The sequence below is a fragment of the Colletotrichum higginsianum genome, chromosome 4 (assembly GCF_001672515.1).
Source record: "Colletotrichum higginsianum IMI 349063 chromosome 4, whole genome shotgun sequence".
Lineage (NCBI taxonomy): Eukaryota > Fungi > Ascomycota > Sordariomycetes > Glomerellales > Glomerellaceae > Colletotrichum > Colletotrichum higginsianum.
The window spans coordinates 229,743-243,418 of NC_030957.1; the positions used below are offsets into that span (position 1 = coordinate 229,743).

The following is a 13,676-nucleotide window of genomic DNA, read 5'->3' on the forward strand; positions in this document are numbered from 1 at the left end:
CGGCGGGATGAGACACCGCTGGGAAGGTGTTGCTATATTGGGCTGTCTTCTCTCGATGTATCGCGTGTGCCGTGTGTCGTATGGAGCATGAATGTGAGCGAGGTTGCAAGGTTTGGTAGAGCTCGTGGTTTGGTATCGTGGCATTGTCACCCACGTCTTATCGAACTCTTATCGGGCTCGTATCGTGACAGCGGGGAGCTGGGTTGCAGGGCTTGGATTCAATTTACAGGGCAGCCATGGCGTTTGGCGCAAATTACAGCGAGCTTCCGACCTTCCCTAGTGGCTCGATAATGCTATCGCTAGCGCCATGGTTATCTTATCACGCTGCATCCCCTCTCCACCTCCAGTCCTTCCCAAATAACCCAAGCTTTTCCGATCTTCATGTCGCCCTCCGGCTTCATGAGTCGAGCGAACGGGTTCGTGACAATTTGTCGACCTGCAATGGAGCTTAACCCCCGCCGGCTTGACTCGATCACCGGCACTTGCTCTGGGGAATCGCTCCCTTGAATGCTTGATCCTGTCACCTGGTCACCTGTCACTTCTCGCGCCTCACATTCCATTATACTTAGCCTTCTTCGCTAGACAGCCCCCCCGGGCCAAGCGACCGTTTGCCGCAGAAGCACGGCTTGGTTGATGGCCGGTATCGACCCCAGAAGTACAGACATCATCTCCTCGGGACACTGACACTGGAGGGCTGTCAAGAGGAGGACCATGCCAAAGGCCTACGCCACCAGCATCAATGCGCCGCCACGCTCTAGCAATCAGTTGGGCCAGATTCGCACCCGGCATTACTGTGACACTAGTAAGAGCTTAACTCGCTCGTAGCTGGTGTAATCAGAGACAACAGCAAAATTGAAGCTCTCCATGACCGCACGACACGAATAGACGCCGCAGACAGTGCCCGGTTTCTTGACGTTCGCCCGGCAAGAAAAGCCAAACATCATCACCCCTGAGCTCGTCGACCAGGAACTAGGTCCCTGTGGCAGTGAGGAGTGCTGCATCAATGCCCAACGTTGGTTGAGAAACGCCCTTTCGCAGGTGCTAGAAGCAACAGTTCACTCACTAGGCCTCTCCCAACTTCTCTACACGGTCCAGAAAGAGGGCAATGTGTCACACACACACACACACACACACACATACGCACATAAACACTATCTGTCTGCAAGGGACCCAAGGGAGCCGGTCTCCCAGAGAGAGCTCTTCACAGCAGCTCATGTTTCGGACCGAGTAGTCAAAGCCCTGTCGTTCCACCCGCCAATCACAACTACCCCAACCGCAGCTCAGCTGCGGGAGTCTCCGAGAGCTGGTGTGCCGTGTCTCGACCTGGGTGCCACATGATACAGCCGACGGCAGCCACATTCGTATGTGACAGCTAGGTGGCGCGATGCAACAGGTTAGCCTGTCGTTGTGCGTGGCTACCTGAAGGGTTACGCGATGATCTGATAAGAACACCGCGCGACTGCTGAACCCTCGCCTGAAGATCAACCACGCTCACCCTGTATCTCCTCTCTCTCTCTTTCTTGCACCAAGCAAGTCGGCATTGCGCTCGAGATGCGTTTATCAACCGCCCTTTTGGCAGCGGCCGTCCAGCCGGCGTTCGCCTGGGGCAACGTCGGCCACCGCACCGTTGGCTACCTTGCCGAGAAACACTTGACCGACGAAGCCGCCGCCGTCTTCGGGGAGCTCCTCGCCAATGACCGCAACTACGACTTTTCCGATGCCGCGACGTGGGCGGACACGCTCCGGGGCCACATGGGCTGGGCGAGCAAGTATCACTACATCAGTACGTCAGGCCACGGCACCGTCTCGCATCGACGACGTCCGGCTCACTATAGTACCAGATCCCCCCGATGACCCGCCTCGTGTCTGCGGCATGAAGTATCCGCAAGACTGCCCGTCGAGCGGCTGCGTCATATCCGCCATTCAGAACTACGTACGTGCTCCTGTCCTTTTGGTCCCAAGTCGTAGTAGCTCCCACCCAAGACTCACCCTCCTCCTCCTCCTCTCAGACCTCCCAGATCCTTGACACCTCGCTGCCGCACGTCAACCGCAAGAACGCAACCATGTTTGTTATCCACTTCCTCGGCGACATTCACCAGCCCCTGCACGCCACCGGCATCCTTCGCGGCGGCAACGACATCCGCCCCGTCTGCTGGCGTCGCCAACCGCACAACGGCGTCTGTACGGGGCCCATGAGCCTGCACTCCGTCTGGGACACGCAGATTCCGCACCGCATCCGCGGACTGCCGCCGCACGTGCGCCCGTCAGATGAGAAGGTCGCGGCGGCGGCGTGGGCCGACGAGCTGTACCTCCGGCAGGAGCAGGCCGGGGTGAACGCCACGGCGGGGCACTGCGTCGACCTCGACACGGGGGCGTGCGCGCTGGGGTGGGCGAGCGAGTCCAACGCGTTTGTGTGCTCGCATGTGCTCAAGCCCGGGCTGGCGTGGCTGAAGGGGAACGACTTGAGCGAGGGGTACTTTGAGGAGAACTGGGAGGTGGTCGAAGAGGTCATCGGGAAGGCGGGCGTGAGGCTCGGCGCATGGCTCAACGCCATCGCGGAGAGGCTGGCCAGCGAGAAGGCGCCCGTGTTTGAGGATCTCTGATTCGAGTCTTGTGGGACGACGCCTGGAGGCCAAGTAGCTTCGGTCGCCGCGTCGCCCGCCGTCGGCCGGTCGTGACAGTGACAGGCTGGAGGGAAGCATCTGAGCGGACGTACTTGGCACTTGGCGGTTACCCGCGCGTCACGCCAAGCGCCGACGTGCATGCATGTTGAGGCTCATGGCGGATGATATTCAAAACTTGATATGCACGTCCTGATGCACCGCGTTTGAATGTGTGACGAAGACCACGTCACTAGACATATCCATCCCATCGGCTTAGCCACGCGCGACACGCTCTTCGCAGGACATCGAAACGCGCCATCGCAGCCAAGCTGAGGCGGTGTCGGATAAAGAACTGCGAATGAATGCTGGACGGGCTTGATGCGTGAGGCCCAAATCCTTGGGAGCTGTTTTACTTCGCTTGGAGGATTCCGACAAGGCCATCTTGTCCCCTGTTGGGAGACTTGTCTCGAGCATGCAGCTGCAGGCCTATGGTTCGACATCGTGGTGCGTCTTTCTGTCACGTCATGGGATGTCGCAGATGGCGAGCATATCCAGTTCGAATATGCAAACTCACCCGATGAGCCGCAGGTATGACTTCGAACCGCATCATCGGACGCTTGTCCCGGGAACTTGGGTCTCATAGGCATGTGACGCTGGACCCCGGGTCTGATGTCGACATCCCACCAGCAGCAACAGCTCCCCCAGTAGTATGAGGGGAAGCGCACTTCAACAGCCTTGATATGGACTATGGACCGAGTTTTGCGATTTGTGCCGAGGCCCTCGTGAAGAGTTGACGTCCCGTCAAGAGACTTCCCCAGGCCTACTGCAACAGACGGAAGCTTACACTGTCGGTGCCGTCCACGCCTCCAGACAGAACGACGTAACCCGCGTGGGTGGGAACATAAGTTGAGTTTCAATGCGGGGTAGTAAAGCATCTTTCGGGCTGGACTGGCTGCGCACTTCGATTTGTCGATTATCTATCAGGGCCAGGCTGTCGTTGCCGAGGCTCTCCGTGCCGCGGTCGTCGACAAGATGGGGACAAGATAAAAGGGCCAACCTCAGAAGGATCACACAGGTGGGGAGGGGATGACGGCCGAAAGCTGCTCAGATTTTTTGCTGTCCAATCTGACACAGACATGAATAAATCAGCCGCCAGTTTGCCAGCCTCGTACGCGGCTCTCGAGTATGATGGCCTGGCTGTCTCGCACGTCCCGCCGAGCTCGTCCGCGGTCACCAAGGTGGTCGTGATCACCCTCAACCGACCTCACAAGTACAATGCCGTGACTCTCGACATGCTTGACGGCCTCGAGGCGCTCTTCAACACCATCAGCGAGGACCCCAGAGTCCGCGCCGTGGTTCTCACCGGGGAAGGGAAGGCTTTCTCGGCCGGGGCCGACCTCGACGTCGGGTTCACGGGGATGCTCTCCCTGAAGGAGAGCGAACGGACGATGAGGGACTTTAGAGACTGGTATCTTCCTTTCCCCCTCCCCTCTCCCCCTTTCCATGCTGCGAGATGCTCGAGCGAATCTGACCCCATTTCCCTTGTAGGGGTGGCCGCGTCGCGTTGGCCATCACCAACTGCAAGAAACCCGCCGTCGTCGCCGTCAACGGCGCGGCAGTCGGCATCGGCCTCACGATGACGCTGCCCGCCACCATCCGCGTGGCCTGGGAGGGCGCGCGGTGCGGGCTCCCCTTCTCCCGGCGCGGCCTCGTGCTCGAGTCCTGCAGCGCCTTCTTCCTGCCGCGCCTCATCGGGCTGTCGAGGGCGAGCCACGTCGTGGCCACGGGCGACGTGTACGCCGTCACGGACCCGTTGGTCGGCGGGCTCTTCTCGAAGCTGCTGCCCTCGCCGGCGGAGACGGTGCGGTACGCGATCGGCCTGGCGGGGGAGCTCGCCGCGAAGACGTCGCTGGTCAGCACGAAGCTGATGCGCGACATGCTGCTGCGGTGCCCGGCGAGCCCCGAGGGCGCGCACGTGCTGGATTCGCGCGTCTTTTTGCAGCTCGCCGGGACGGCCGACAACGTCGAGGGCGTCACGAGCTTCCTGGAGAAGAGGGAGCCGAACTTCACCGACACCGTGAGCCGCGAGAGTGTTCCGTTTTGGCCCTGGTGGGACGGGGATATGGGGCGATATGTCACTCAGCTTGAGAAGGCCGCGAAGCTGTAATGGCGATGGGAAGAACGAGGTTGAATCGGTTTCGACCTGCATTATCTTGGTTCAATTTGCGTGTTCCCAGCCAGAGCGGACATGGTGACTGTGATACTAGTGCCATGTCATTCGTGCTGCGTTGAATTGGGTCACCGAATGTACCCGTGGGTGAGCGTCAACAGCTGCATTGTTCAATTTCAGCAAAGCATGACCATTGATCAAAGTCGATGCTGGACGTTAAGCAGCAACGGGGCTGTCGCTGTGCAGGTGGAAGTAGGATGAATGTTGCATGCTCGAGTAAGCCGCTCGCTCACATCTCATGATCTCAGTGTAAGTGGTGAGTGAGTGAGTGAGTGCGATCTGTGGTACACATGGTGTGGTACACAGGTGTGGCCACTAAGAACAGCTCCAAGACGCCCCAAGACGCCCTAGTTCCGATCGTTGGGGGTGGGCCGATCCCCCAAGGCCCAGAACGATCGCTGCTGATCGGTGGGCGGAAATCATTCAGTTCACAAAGATGGCTTTGCGGGGAATGACTTCATCAAACTTTCGGTCACAGCGTCATAGATGCTGCGGAGCGGCAGAGTCGCAGCCCATATTTGATCCCGGCGCGTCTTCACATCATTCCTCCGCCGCGGGGAGAAGACAAACACCGTGAAACCTCCCCCTCCTTGCACCGATAGCAAACCCACCACCAACCCATCGATCGTGATATCGTGCAGAACAACTCCTCCCTCCCCCCTCTCCCCCTCCCAAATCATGTCGCAGAACGGGAACACGGGCAAAGATGGGCGCAAGAGGGTCCTCGTCGTGGGTGCTGGGGCGGCCGGGTGCGTTTGTTCGTCTCATATGATGGCCATCTAATACAGCGGTATCTTGATCATGTTGGCTGACGCTCTCCTCCTAAGCATGTCGACGGCCTACCACCTCTCCAACCACCCGAACAAGTTCGACGTCACCGTCATCGACTCGGTCGACTACTGCGGAGGCCAGGCCTTCTCGATCCCCCTCGACAAGGACCGCCACGGCGCCAGCTGGTTCAACCAGGGCGTGCAGGGCGGCAGCTACATCTTCCACCACACGCTGACCATGTTCGCGCGCCAGGGGTACCACGCCGATCCCGTCGAGCTGCAGGTCTCGTTCGGCAAGGACGAGCGCTTCTGGACCAACGTCTTCCCCACGGGCTTCCTCGCGAAGCACCAGGCCGAGGTCCGCAGGCTGGCCTTCATGCTGCGGTTCATGCGCTGGTTCGAGGTCGTCTTCGCGCTGCTGCCGCTCAAGCTCGTCTTCAAGCTGTTCTTCTTCTCGGACGAGTTCACCAACGTCGTCGGCCTCCCCATGACGGCCCTGTTCCTGGGCACCGGCAATGCGACGCCCGAGGTCCCGGCCATCATGCTGGAGCGCCTCTGCACGTCGCCGACGTACGGCATGTGGTACCCGGTCGACGAGGACAGCGTCGTCTCGAACCACCCGCCGATGGTCGTCTTCCCCAACTTCACCGACTTCTACACCGCCTGGAAGAAGGACCTCGAGTCCCGCGGCGTCACGGTCCGCCTGTCGACCGAGCTGACCGAGATCGTGCACCGCAACAAGCGCGGCGTGCTCGTCAAGACCAAGCCGCGCACCCCGGCCAGGGACGGCCACAACCCCGTCGACGGCGACCCGGACGCGCCCGAGTCCGAGGAGCACTACGACGAGCTGGTGCTCTGCGTCCTCGCCGACACGGCCAAGAAGGTGCTCGGCAAGACGTCGTCCTGGCGCGAGCGCAGGGTCCTCGGGTCCGCCACCTTCTCCGACGACATCACCATCACGCACCACGACGCCGACTACATGAAGAAGTACTACGAGAACTTTTACGACGAGGACAAGGCCGTCCGCGTCCTCGGCAAGAACGGCGACCGCGACCAGTCGTCGCGCCTCGAGTACGCCCGGGACAACTTCCGGCCCATGTACTACATCCGCATGTACGACGGCGACCTCTCCAAGCTCGAGATGAGCTTCGACACGACCAACTACCAGTCCCAGTTCCCGGACAAGGTGCCCTTTGAGCAGCACGTCTTCCAGACCATCTACCTCAACAAGGGCCGCGACCGCAAGCACTGGACCGACGGCGAGATCGCCGAGGACAAGATCATCCGCGCCGACTGGTGGCACCAGCTCTGCCACTCGTGGACGCACTACCTCTTGGTCGTGCCGTGGATGATGTTCCTGCAGGCGCGGCGCCGCACCCGCTTCGCCGGGTCGTGGACCCTGGTCAACGCGCACGAGGTCGCCATCATGTCGGGCATCGCCGCCGCCGTCGACCTGGGCGCCGACTATCCGGAGGACCTCGAGCACGACCGCTTCGCTTTCCTGAGCTTCCGGCTGTACTACCTCCTCGCGTACGGCCGGTGGTACCGCCGGCGGTTCCAGGGCAGCGGGAGCCAAAGGGCCAAGGACGGCGCCGGGTGGGCGTCGGGCCTCTACGGCAGCGTGTACAAGGGGCCCGGCGTCGCGACGGAGGAGAGGTCGACGTGGAGGGAGGAGGTCAAGGCGGGCCGGAGCACGGAGAACCTGGCGGACGGCAACAACGGGCGCAGCCAGCCTTGAGATGTGAGATGTGGCCGTGGCGATGCATCGGGAGGTGTCTTCTCCAGTATAAAAAACGACGCTGCAGCCGAGTGGCATTAGATCCTTGGGCTCATGTTGTTCGCTCTCAGTCATCAATCATCAAAGGCAAGATGGCCGAGCGGTCTAAGGCGCTAGCTTCAGGTGCTAGTCAAGTAATTGGCGTGGGTTCGAATCCCACTCTTGTCATTAATCTTTTGTCAAATTCAAGGCTGTTGGACTATATACTCTTTTTTAGTCACCTGTTGGTGAGTGAGGTGAGTTTTCACTTCAGTTTGGAGTGTCCGCGGGGGCCAGTCCGACAGTCTAACCGACCGGCCCCACCCTTCGCCGGACAGTGCGGGGCGCCCTGCCGGACAAGATGGAGCGAGGACTCTTGTAAGTGTCCTTCCGGACAGATGGATGTACCAACAGAAAAGCAGCCGGACCTTACTGCGTAATCATTCAGCATTATTTCCAGTGCAAGAAAAAGAACAAAACGAAAATATGCCGTGCGCCCGCTCATCGCAACAAGAACTCCCTGACCTCACAGTCGTCCGTCATGGCCTCGCCGAACATGATGCCGTGAACGTACGCCTCCCCGACCAGCTCACAATACCCAGCGGCCCCCGTGCTGTCCCGCACGATGTACGGCGTCTTCCAGCCCAGAAAGACGACAACCCTGTCTCCCGGCTGGACGTGCCTCGGCGCCAGCCCGACGTACCCGGACCCCGAGAGGAACGGCCGCCGTCCGTGGAGGTTCTTCATCGCCGTCACGTACCACGGCTGCTGCCACCCGAGCGAGTCGCTCATCTGCAATCCCATCTCTGCCCCGGATCTGGCCTCGCCGACGTCCCTCCTCATCCACAGCTCCGCCTGCGCGAAACCCTCTAGCAGCTCCGCCTGCCTCTCGGGCTCCCGGTAGTGGTACCGGTCCGCAATGCAGATGCGCATCACGTCCTTCAGGTCCCGCGCCCGGACCCGGTCGCCAAACAGCGGCGACTTCTCGCAGAGGCGGCCGACCTCGTCGACGAACGCGAGCGCCGCGCCGCGGTCCAGCTCCTCGACCCAGTTCGGGTCCCAGGCGTCGCCCCCGGTCTCTGCGACGGCGTCGACGAGCACCCCGCGCAGCTGCACCGTCTCCGCGTCCGGGGCCACGACGAGCTGCTGCCGGGGCAGCGAGGAGGCGGAGGCGTCGAACTTGGACAGCCACGGGTTCCCGACGTTGGGCCGCTTGATCCCCGTCTGCCAGTCGGGCGCCCACGTCGCCAGCGACGGCGCCTCGCGCGGGAACTGGCAGTACGAGAGCAGGTCGATGTTGCCCTGCATCAGGATGCGCCGGGCTGCGGCCCGGTACACTTCCTCGCAGCCGAGGCTGTAGTCCGGGAGGCCCTCGAACTCGTCGACGTCGTCGGCGAAGTGCATCACGGCGAAGACGCGGTCGCGCGGGTCCGTCGCCTGCGTGTGGTTGTAGTCGACCTCCAGCACTAGCGTCGTCACCAGCACCGCGAAGAGGCTCTCGCTGTCGCCCGCCATGGCCCGCTCGACGTCCCCGAGCACTTGGGGTGTCACTTCCGTCGTCGCCGTCGCCGTCGTTGTCGCCGCAGCAACTGGAGCGCCGCCGTGTCGGAGCTGGTACCTGCGCCGCCGGGTGAGGACGCCCTCGAGGAAGCTATTGGCCGAGGTCTTGAAGCCGCGCAGCATCTCGAGGAGAGTCATCATCAGCGGCGCGCCCCCCTCGGCCTGGATCGCCGGGTAGTGGTCGTACACCTTGTTGAGGAAGACGAGGAACCCCCGCAGGTCGGCGTACCCGACCGACGCGCGGCCGCAGAGCACGTCGATCTCGGCGCCGACGGCGAACTCCTGGATGATCCAGAGCCGCGTCCAGTACTGCCTCTCGCAGAAGGCGCGGAACGCGTGCGACACCCTCCGAAGGAAGGCCATGTCGGCGTGGGCCCGGACGACGTCGGCGTACCTCTGCTGCCGGATCAGGGCGCCCATGGCGCGGACGTGGGGGAGGAAGAGGTCGCTGTCGTCGGCCGGGAGGCCCATCCAGACGGCGACGCGGGCCGCGGCGGAGTAGATGTGGCGCATCATCTGGACCTGGTGGCCCTTCTCGGCGTTGTCGTCCTGGTTGATGCACAGCTGGTCGATCCAGACGTGGACGCCCTCGGCCCCGCGGAGGTGCCGGAGGGCGAGCTCGCCGTTGAGGCCGCACCGCTGGACGGCGCCGTCGATGACGATGGGGCTTTGGGTGACGGCCGGGCCCCAGCAGTACGACAGGGCAGTGAAAGGAAGAGCATTGCTGAGACGGTGATACTGGAGCTCGGTGGTGACGAGGTCGCTGTGGGGGGAGGAGGGTTCGCACTCGGGGGGTCTGATGTACAAAAGACGAAAGGCATCCGTGGTTTGGTCCAGAGCACGGTAGGAGATGCCCGGTGCTTCACTTGTTGGGCGCATGGAGGGGGAGGGTCATAGAGAGGTCATGTGATGGTTATAGTCAACGTCAGTTTATACTGACTAGGAGGTCGTCTTTCTACAAAGCTGGAAGAGCAGAAAGTGCTCCGAGCTGAGTATTTATAGGAGCGAGCTGAGGTGGTTCCTCGCGCCACTGACAAGCTAAGACATGCATGCCAAGAACATCCCGGAGAGCGCCAGGCCATGTGTCCCCCGCCGTCCACATGGCCGCAAAACGTCGCCGAGTGCGGCTGATGCTGACCCCTACGATGCACAGCAATCCCGTTCGGCTCCAGCCAGTGGGGTGCGTCCACTCCGTCTCTTCCGTTATTGGCGTACAATAGTGGACGTAGCTCATAGCCTCATAGCTCATTCAACTCACGGATTGGCTTTCAGCTGGCGCTTGATCTCCTGGGCCATCTGCTCCCGGTTCCACCTCTCTTGCTGCTTCTTGGCCTTGGCCACCAGGGCTCTCTGCTGCGGGAGAGGCAGATGCATCAACGCCTGTCGGTCTCCGGGGCGTAGGGCGGCCAGCTGCTTGTCGAAGAGTGCCTCTCGCTTCTTCGCCGCTGTCAACTCCCCTCTGCCGTTCACGCCAGACATCAGGTCCGCCGACTGTTCGCTTGTTGGCGGCTTCTCTTCTACCAGCAATGCGTCACCCCTATCCTGCGCAGCCGCCGGGATGTATCGATGCGCTCGGGGTTTCTTGACGCTCCGATGGGATAGGATCTTGCCCGAGGCCAAACGTCGTGTCTGCTCGTCCAATTCGACGAATGCATCTCCCTCTGTGCTTTTATCCTCGCTCGCATCTTCTTCTGACCCTGTTCCCGAACCGGCGTCAAAATCGTAAAAGTCTCTAAACTCCGACCCTTCTCTCGCGATGTTGATACGGCAGTGGCCTTTGCCGTCGGAGAGTTGAATCAGGGACGACTCATTACCCTTTACGGGGCAGTGGTTGTCCTTCCTCTTGAGCCGGCGATATATGGGACAGCCCCTTCAAATGCTACAATCCTGGCATTGAGGAAACGATAGGGCTTTGCTTTCAGGGAACGGGTTCAAGAGGCTCAGCAGCCGCCGGGAGTATGTTGATGATCTGGTTCGGCTTTGATATAAGCAGTAACAAGCAGACAGGTGTTTTCGACGAACACTATTGAAGCCTATACTCCAGGGTCTGCTGCTCCGAATTTGTATCTTGCTGGTTCGGGTGTACGTCTTTAAAGGAGTTGACTTGTTGCCAGTTGAATCGAATTATGGGAATACTACCTCTGAAAAGCGTGTAGCTAGGATCCGTGGAAGCAGTACCGGAGTGGTCCAGATCGTCCAAGACCGGAACAATGTTGTTCTCGACGAAATTTCCAGTTGAACCAAGTAAGTTCCCAGCATTGCATTTGAAAACTTGAGACAATGTCTTCAAACGGTGGATGAAGGCCGCAACGTAGAGCAACACCATAGTCTATGGAGAATCTCCAGTCTCGAAAGTGGCTCCAAAAAGAAAAGACATCGACTATGACACATTGTTTGTTTGATTATTTAAGGGAATTTTCTCTCCAAGTGAAAAAACTGCCTGTTGCATTTTGGAGACCGTTGTCAGCCAACACGATTCCTTCTCGAGTGGTAATCTAACAGGGTCCGTGTCTTCAACAGAAGCTTCCCTTTCATGCCGACTCTTGCCTCATAGATAGGGCGACAAAGGCAAGTAAATGATCCAGAGAAGCTTCTCTTTCCTTCTCTTTCAAGGTGCAGGAACAAAACGATGAGGCAGACCTTCCGTTTGCCGGGCTCCTGCCTCAACCTAATGGCAAGGATCAGGAACAAACGCTCGTATAGGCAACTCGGTGTTGAGGAAGGAACCTATCCCCAGCGCCAGGGCAATCACATGTCCTACAAAAAGGGACCTCCAAACATACTCCTTCTCTTCCTCCTCTTCTTCCTCTTCTCCCGCACTCAAACTCAAAACCCCCTTCACTCAGCCCAGCTTCCACCAAACGACCAACCAACGCACCACCCACAAAGATCACACTCCAGCTTGACGTCTCCTCCGCTCACCGCTTACGCCACACAACCAGTCAAAACGAAACACAAATCAACCAGCTTATCATGGCCGTCAACCAGGAGACCGTCCAGCACCTTGCCGACAACGGCCACATCATCTCCCCCAAGGAGATCTCGGAAATCGCCCAGGCCGAGAAGGCCCAGACTGGTAACCCCGTCCCCACTGTAGGTGGCCTTACTGGTATTTCCCCTGCACATGCGTCGGAGTTTCGGTCTTTCACTGAAATGTTTTATTTTCAACAGCCACCGCCCAGAGTCTTCACGACAAGCAGCAGAACTTCCTCGTCAAGAAGGCCGAGATCGAGAAGAAGCCTGAGTCGGATATCACCAAAGACGACGCCAAGGAGATCCAGTCTGCCGAGGTACGCCTGCCGCCTTGTTCCTTGGTGCCTCACTTCCCCCGTCGCTGACAAACACTGCAGGCCCGTCTCCTTGGTCACCGCCCCCCTACGGGTTCCATTTCAGCCCATATCCAGTCCATTGCTGACAAGAACGAGAAGTCTCTCCCCTCTGAAGTCGGCAAGGACGAAGCTGCGGCCACTATTGAGAAGGACGAGGCTGTGGCTTCCAAGGTCACTGAGGTGTCTGAGAAGAAGGAGCAGTCTGTTCAGGAGGGCCAGTGAGCGATGGCTGATTTCACTGTAAGACAAGACAGACTTTGGTCGGTGGAGTTTGAAACGGCATTTCATTCGAGCGCTCTTCCCCGGCAAGAAGGCAGCATGACTTGATCAGTCGTTATCGTTTTCAATCAAGCAGAGATATAATCAAAGTTCTGATTTCAAAGACTGTCATGCAACTTGTGCAATTGAAGAGACTGTCACGGCCAAAGGTTCCTCGTTGCCGGAAGACCGCGTATCTAGTCTCGCATACGAAGTTATACGGTGCATTTTGTCCGTGCCATATGGAACTCTGACATGGATCTCGACGAGGTCGAAAAGGGCCGGAACTGGACGGACAATCAGTGGTCGTATCTCTTCTTCGTCCGCCTGACGCCGGGGATGAACTTTGAGACTAGGCAATGGAGAAGATGTCAACCGAATACATCCAATGGGGCTACGGTTTGCTCCCATGAACGCCGGACTGGGGCCATTGAGCGGAGACGACGTTGTGTGCGCGTGGAGCTCGAGGATGTCTCCATTGGCGCGGCAGCAGCCCCAAGAATTCAACAATCGCCACTCCCATATAGTATAGTGGTTAGTATACTCCGCTTTCAGTCTTCCTGTGAGATCCGGAGAGTCCCGAGTTCGATCCTCGGTGTGGGAACACAATCTTTTGCTTTTTGAGCCTTGATGCATGTAGTCTGTCTATCTATCTATGTATGGTGCTGCTTTTTCCTGCGACATATTCAAATTGTCTTGTGTTGGAGAAAGCCCGCCCACACTGCTGAACTATAAGCATGGCGGCGACTTATGACGCTGTTGACTTTGCACATGCAGTTCTCCATCTTCTTAAACATGCAGCATCCTCTGGTTTGTTTACCTGGGACAAATTTGTTGATGCCAATTGTCCTGAGTTGTGTGATACCTACCGCCATAATTAAGCTGATCGATGTTCATCCACCATGCATGCCATGCATGTCTTAATGAGTTTGCCCCCTCAGAGCGAAAAGACTCGCCGAATCAAGGAAGTTTGGGAGATGCTCTGCAGTGCATAATAGAACCCACAGCCAGCATGCAACCTCAAATCGGCCGCTGACCACCTTAACCAAGGGTCGACAACCAACGACGAGCCGGCGTAGGTATAGGAAACGGGGTTTCACATTAGGGGTGCCGCAGCATACAACCGACTGACTCCCTCGTGCATTCATTCATCTGCGTCTTCGGCCAGGC

The 13,676-nt window shown here is 59.1% G+C and overlaps 5 protein-coding genes across 5 annotated transcripts; 4 read left to right on the forward strand and 1 right to left on the reverse strand.

The window, feature by feature from the left end:
• Nucleotides 1–1,551: 1,551 nt before the first annotated feature.
• On the forward strand, nt 1,552–2,603 carry CH63R_05419 (S1/P1 Nuclease; the record flags this gene model as incomplete). Its single annotated transcript, XM_018300394.1, has 3 exons — nt 1,552–1,783; nt 1,842–1,933; nt 2,010–2,603. The coding sequence occupies 3 exons, from the start codon at nt 1,552–1,554 to the stop codon at nt 2,601–2,603; spliced, it is 918 nt and encodes a 305-aa protein (XP_018158244.1).
• A 1,136-nt stretch (nt 2,604–3,739) lies between these two features.
• CH63R_05420 (Enoyl-CoA hydratase/isomerase) lies at nt 3,740–4,770 on the forward strand (the record flags this gene model as incomplete). Its single annotated transcript, XM_018300395.1, has 2 exons — nt 3,740–4,011; nt 4,152–4,770. 2 exons carry the CDS (start codon nt 3,740–3,742, stop codon nt 4,768–4,770), a joined length of 891 nt encoding a protein of 296 aa, XP_018158245.1.
• An 864-nt stretch (nt 4,771–5,634) lies between these two features.
• Nucleotides 5,635–7,341, forward strand: CH63R_05421 (FAD dependent oxidoreductase; the record flags this gene model as incomplete). Its single annotated transcript, XM_018300396.1, has 1 exon — nt 5,635–7,341. One exon carries the CDS (start codon nt 5,635–5,637, stop codon nt 7,339–7,341), a length of 1,707 nt encoding a protein of 568 aa, XP_018158246.1.
• A 519-nt stretch (nt 7,342–7,860) lies between these two features.
• On the reverse strand, nt 7,861–10,813 carry CH63R_05422 (HET domain-containing protein; the record flags this gene model as incomplete). Its single annotated transcript, XM_018300397.1, is given in 3 exon segments — nt 7,861–9,715; nt 10,178–10,789; nt 10,803–10,813. The coding sequence occupies 3 exon segments, from the start codon at nt 10,811–10,813 to the stop codon at nt 7,861–7,863; spliced, it is 2,478 nt and encodes an 825-aa protein (XP_018158247.1).
• Nucleotides 10,814–11,892: 1,079 nt separating this feature from the next.
• On the forward strand, nt 11,893–12,470 carry CH63R_05423 (Seed maturation protein pm25-like protein; the record flags this gene model as incomplete). The annotated part of the gene is made up of 3 exons (XM_018300398.1): nt 11,893–12,028; nt 12,091–12,209; nt 12,270–12,470. The coding sequence occupies 3 exons, from the start codon at nt 11,893–11,895 to the stop codon at nt 12,468–12,470; spliced, it is 456 nt and encodes a 151-aa protein (XP_018158248.1).
• Between the last annotated feature and the right edge of the window lie 1,206 nt (nt 12,471–13,676).